This window comes from Panthera tigris, chromosome A3 (genome assembly GCF_018350195.1).
Source record: "Panthera tigris isolate Pti1 chromosome A3, P.tigris_Pti1_mat1.1, whole genome shotgun sequence".
NCBI lineage: Eukaryota > Metazoa > Chordata > Mammalia > Carnivora > Felidae > Panthera > Panthera tigris.
The window spans coordinates 72,805,494-72,811,493 of record NC_056662.1 but is presented as its reverse complement, the minus strand read 5'-3'; the positions used below and the strand labels follow the sequence as shown (position 1 = coordinate 72,811,493).

Below are 6,000 nucleotides of genomic sequence, written 5' to 3'. Positions count from 1 at the left end.
GATAAAATCTGGATGTGTAGCTGCAAAACATTCCATATTTATTATTCTGTTTGCCGTAGTTTCCAAAGCTAGTGCACCATACACGCACAAGAATGCAAAACAGGAACCCAGACGGATGGTCTAATGTTTCCCGTTTGCTATTTCTGGCTTTGCAATTTTCCTACATGGCATGCACGCAGGGGAGAAAAAACAACAATTACCCACCGTGCTAGATTTAAAAGCATTTAATGACATAGCATATATTTAACAGGGCAAAAGTTGAGAGGTACAGGTCATACGACTGAGCGCCAGGCCTGAGCGACCACCTCCCTGCTCCGGCCCAGCCTCTGGAGTTCATTCCTATCAATGCCATTTTGATTGTGCAGTAAGATGAAAATTTGTCATTACAATCGTTACAGTGACAAAGAAATGCACACTATGTATCAAATAGCAAGGTAATGAAGCAAATTATAACACAGTGTGGCAACACACGAGCAAGTAACCATTAGAGTAACATTACTTTGTCCAGTAAATGCTTCAGTTCCACTTGTACACTTACCAATGATTTAAAGGGTTTATTATACATCTAGTTTTATTATACTTTGTACTAGAATTATCTCAAACATACAATATAATGTATTTCAGCAAAAAAAAAAAAAAAATTGAAATTACAGATTATTTAAAACAGTATCAGTTTTCTATTCCTTCTCGTATACCGGTATACCGACATTCTTAACTGTCCTTGCAGTTGATGCAGAAAAGCCGCATGTCATGTGTTAGTAAGTGATGCCAGATACAAATGGTTTGGTCTGTAGATTTAACACGGAGCTGCACTGTGGCTGCAGCGAGATCTTAATACACGATCTGTTTACTCAAGGTTAGACCCGTCGTGGGCACTTCTAATAGTCAAGACTCAAGGTAACCACTGGAAATAAATGGAAGAGAATGGTGTCAGGAAATTGGTACATTTTGTCTCTGGTGAGCACAGGAAATATTGTTTAAGCACCGCTGCCTTGCATACCAACAGCACTAGAGGCGGGTTATTTCCAACACAGCCTCACAAAATTGAGGAACAGTTTAAATATTGAGATCTAATCTATAGAATTTCATTAAAAAAAATCTGGTCTTCCCTCTGCACCTCAAACTTTTGTAACTTGGAGATAAAGTGTTTAGGTATATTTCCCCCACCCCCCAGAAATGCTCTATAAATAAAAAAAAAAAATCAACCACATTGAAGAACATTAGGCACAGAGAGTAATGTGTTGGTTCTGAGCTTGCATGCTGGAGTTTCACTGAAAAGGTAAGAGAAGGGCAGGAGGTGAAGGAAAGGAGTTCACTTCTTTTTGCCAAAAATGCTGAACCTCTTCTCCTTGTCTTTCTCTTTGTCCTTCTCCCGCTTGCCAGGGCTAGACTCGCTGGTGATGGTGACGACGCTGGTGGGCAAGGTCTGTGCCCGGCTGGATGCTGGCGTGCTCTGGGTGCTGGCGGACACCTCGTGTTTATCAGAGGAGATGGCAGAGGAGATGGCCTGGATCCATGTGTTCATTTCCTCCTGGACAAAGGAGGCACAGGTGAGACTCAAGTAAGAGAGGTGGGCTCGAAATGCTCTTGCTCCACCTGCCCCACCAGTGTGCCTCCGTTGGTAAGAAAGCTTGGGAACAGTGCATCTGGCCAACAGGGGCTCCTAGCTAACTGAGAGGCAAGCAGTTCCCAAAGAGGCCTGCGCAGAGTGAACACGGTTCAGCTCTCCCGAGAACTCGGTTTACAGTATCCTTCAGAAGTCACCATTCTAGTATGTGGACCTACAAACGTGGAGGAATGGGAAGATGGGTCTCCACTGGTGGGGGTGTCAGCTCCCACCTCTATAAATTCCTTCTTCTTTTACTTTTTAAAAAAAAATGAAATATATTTGATATACAAGCCTGCATAAATTTAACAGAAGTTGGTTTTTCAAATCTAAAGCACTGCCCATGTTGTGGTTCCGTCAGCAGACCTTCTCTCCCTGCAAGGAGGGGTACAACCATGGAATGGTCAGGTAGAGGTGGTGGAGTGCAGCAGGGAGGCCCTGTGACTGGACTTCAGGATCCACATCCGGTCCTGGAAACACTTCACTGTGCCTCATCCACTGCAACAGGAGTTGGGGGGTGAGGTGGGGGGAGATTTTCCACTGTCAACTTCAGGGTCCTGGTACTAGCTCTCCTGACAGGCAAAGACACAGTGAGATGCCATTCACTGCCCCCTAGAGATATAAGGGGAACCAAACAGCTTCCTGTTGTTAGTGACTGTGGAGACCAGATGACAGAAGCCATGGCTGATCATTACTTCTATATGGAACACTGTAGATAAAGCTTATTATGCCAATAAACACTTGCAAATACCTAACTACAGAGAGAAATGAATCTTAAAAACTTACATCATCTTTGGCTTGGAAGAGGTACTCATTGCCATCATTTAGTCTGTAAATTGAAGGAAGAAGTCAGTCACAATTTGACTTAGGAAGAAACAAAACCCTCAGTTCCCAAAACCTATGTGGATATAAGCAGGCCACTGGAATCCTACCAGAACTGCCCATCAGAGCTCTGCATACATCACCAGCTGTGCCCAGGACCCACAAAGGCCGAGAAACAGCACCTTCAACATCAAGAAGCTATATAATTGGGCCAATATAATATACACAAAACTTAATGTTTCAATCCACTGGCAGGATAAAAAATGCCCCCAAAACAATCAACATCTGGCTTTGCTGTGACAAAGGAGCACCTGAATCATTGCTCTACACTGAATTTAAGAGAAAATGCTTTAAAAATTCTAAGTCCTTTCATTACATAACCATAAAGGGAACAATCCAACAAGAAGATGTAACAATTATAAATATTTATGCACTCAACATGAAAGCACCCAAATACATAAAGCAGTTAATAACAAACATAAAGGAAGTAATCAATAGTAATATAATAACAGTAGGGGACTTTAACACACCACTTACATCAATGGACAGATCATCCAAACAGGAAATCAACAAGAAAAACTGGCTTGGATGACACATTAGACCAGATGGATCTAACATATTCACAACATTCCATCTTAAAACAGTAGAATACACATTCTTTTCAAGTACACATGGAACATTCTCCAGAAAAGATCACATATTAGGCCACAAAACAAGTCTCAACAAATTAAAGAAGATCAAAGTCATATCATACATCATTTCCGATCACAATGCTATGAAACCAGAAATCAATCACAAGAAAAAAAATCTAGAAGGAACACAGATACATGGAGATTAAATAACATGCTATTCGACAATTAATGTGTCAAACAAGAAATCAAAGAGGAAATGGGGGAGACAAATGAAAATGAAAACACAATGGTCCAAAATCTTTGGGATGCAGCAAAAGCTGTTCTAACAGGGAAGTTTACAGCAATACAGAATTCATTAAACAAGGAAGAAAAATCTTAAACAACCTAATCTTACATCTAAAGGAGCTAGAAAAAGAACAAAACCCTAAACCAGTAGTAGAAGGAAGGAAATAAAAGAGCAGGGAAAAAAAAAAAAAAAAAAAAAAGAAACTAAAAAAACAATATGAGAGATCAATGAAACCAGGAGTTGGTTCATTGGAAAGATCAACAAAATTGATAAATCCTTAGCCAGATTCATTAAAAAAAAAAAAAAAGGACTCAATTAACAAAATCAGAAATAAAACATGAGAAATAACTGACACTACAGAAGCACAAAGGATTATAAAAGCATATTATGAAAACTCACATGCCAACAAAACTGGGCAACCTAGAAGAAATGGGTAAGTTCCTAGAAACATATAATGTCCAAAAATTGAATCGGGAAGAAATAGAAGATTTGAATAGACTGATTACCACCAATGAAACTGAATCAGTAATCAAAAAACTCTCCAAAACGTAAGTCCAGAACTAGATGGCTTTACAAGTGAATTCGACCAAGCACTTATTATTTTTAAAAACTTTTTAAAAGTTTATTTACTTTGAGAGAGAGAGGGAGATAAGGAGAGAGAAAGGGAGGGAGAGCGAGCGAGCGAGCGAGCGAGTGAGCAGGGAGGGACAGAGAGAGGGAAAGAGAATTCCACACTGCCAGCACAGAGCCCGAAGTGGGGCTGAAACTCATGAACCATGAGATCATGACCTGAGCCGAAATCAGAAGTCTAAGTGACTGAGCCACCCAGCTGCTCCTCAACCAAACAACCAAACGTTTAAAGAAGAGTTAATACCTATTCTTCTCAAACTATTGCAAAAAACAAAAGAGGAAAGATAGTTTCCAAATTCATTCTATGAGGCCAGCATGACCCTGATAGCAATACCAGATCAAGATACTACAAAAAAAGAAACTATGGGACCGTACCTCTGATGAACATAGATGCAAAATCCTCAATAAAATATTAGCAAACCGTTGGGGTACCTGGCTGGCTCAGTCAGAAGAGCACTGGACTCTTGACCCTGGGGTCGTGAGTCTGAGTCCCATGTTGGGTGTAGAGATTACTTAAATAAAAAACTTAAAAAAAAAATATTAGCAAACCAAATCTACAATGCATTAAAAAAAATCACTACAATCAAGTGGGATTTATTCCTGGGTTACAAGGGTGGTTCAGTACTTGCAAATCAATCAACGGTGATACATCACATCAACAAGAAAAAGGATGAAAAACATGATTATTTCAATAGATGCAGCAAAAGCCCTCAAAAGTAGGTTTAGGGACGCCTGGCTGGCTCAGTTCGTAGTAGAGCATACAATTCTTTACTCAGGGTCGTGAGTTCAAGCCCCACACTGGGTATGAGACCTACTTAACAAAAACAAAACCAAAACAAACAAAGTGAGAGGGAATATACCTCAACATAATAAAGGCCATCTATGAAAACCCCACAGCCAACAACATCCTCAAGGGGGAAAAACTGAGTTTTCCCCCTAAGGTCAGGAACAAGACAAGGGTGTCTACTCTTACTGCTTTTATTATTCAACATGGTACTAGAAGCCCTAGCCACAGCAATCAGACAACAAAAAGAAATAAAAGGCATCCAAATTGATAAGGAAAAAGTAAAACAGTCACTATTTGCAAATGACAACGTTATATATAGAAAACACTAAAGTCTCCACCAGAAAACTACTAGATCTGATAAACAAATTCACTAAGGTTGCAAGATATAAAAATCAATATACAGAAATATGTTGCATTTCTATACATGAACAGAAGTAGCAGAAAGAAAAATTAAGAGAACAGTCCTAAGGTGCCTGGATGGCTCAGTCGGTGGAGCATGTGACTCTTGATCTCTGGGTTGTGGGTTCCAACCCCACGTTGGGTGTAGTGATTACTTAAAAATAAAATCTAATCTTTAAAACAATTTTTAAGTTTACTTATTTTGAGAGAGAGAGAAAGAGAGAGCGCACAAGTGTGCACGTAAGCAGGGGAGGGGCAGAGAGAAGACACAGAACCCCAAGCAGGCTCTGTGCATCAATGCACAGCTTGATACGAGGCTCAAACTCCCGAACCTGTGAAATCATGACCTGAGCGAGATCAAGAGTTGGATGCTTAACTGTGCCACCCAGGTGCCCCTAAAAATAAAATCTTAAGAAAAAGGTCCCATTTACAATTCCACCAAAAATAATTAAAATAGCTAGGAATAAACTTAACCGAGGAGGTGTAAGACTCCGAAAACTATAAAACCCTGATGAAAGAAACTAAAGATGACATAAACAAATGGAAAGATGTTCCAGGCTCATGGACTGGGGAAAACACTGTTAAAATGTCCATACTGCACAAACCAACCTACAGATTTAATGCAATCTCTATCAAAATACCAACAGTATTTTTTCCACAGAACTAGAACAAATAATCCTGAAATCTGTGTGGAACCATGAAAGACCCTGAGTAGCCAAAGAAATCTTGGAAAGCAAAAAAACCCAAAAAAAACAAACAAAAAAAAAATTGGAGATATCGCAATCCCAAATTTCAAGATACATTACAAAGCTGTAGTAATCAAAACAGTATGACACAA

General features: G+C 39.7%; 1 protein-coding gene across 2 annotated transcripts in view; it reads right to left on the bottom strand.

The window, feature by feature from the left end:
* Positions 1-209: 209 nt before the first annotated feature.
* Positions 210-6,000, bottom strand: part of SPTBN1 (spectrin beta, non-erythrocytic 1) — a 198,920-nt gene continuing 193,129 nt past the window's right edge. For both annotated transcript variants that reach the window (XM_042981398.1, XM_042981399.1), the window contains 2 exons: positions 2,393-2,435; positions 210-1,531 (listed from right to left, as the gene is read on the bottom strand). In XM_042981398.1, the coding sequence (XP_042837332.1) occupies positions 1,313-1,531; positions 2,393-2,435 (262 nt within the window). In that variant the 3' untranslated portion in view covers positions 210-1,312. The remainder of the gene's footprint in view (positions 1,532-2,392; positions 2,436-6,000) is intronic.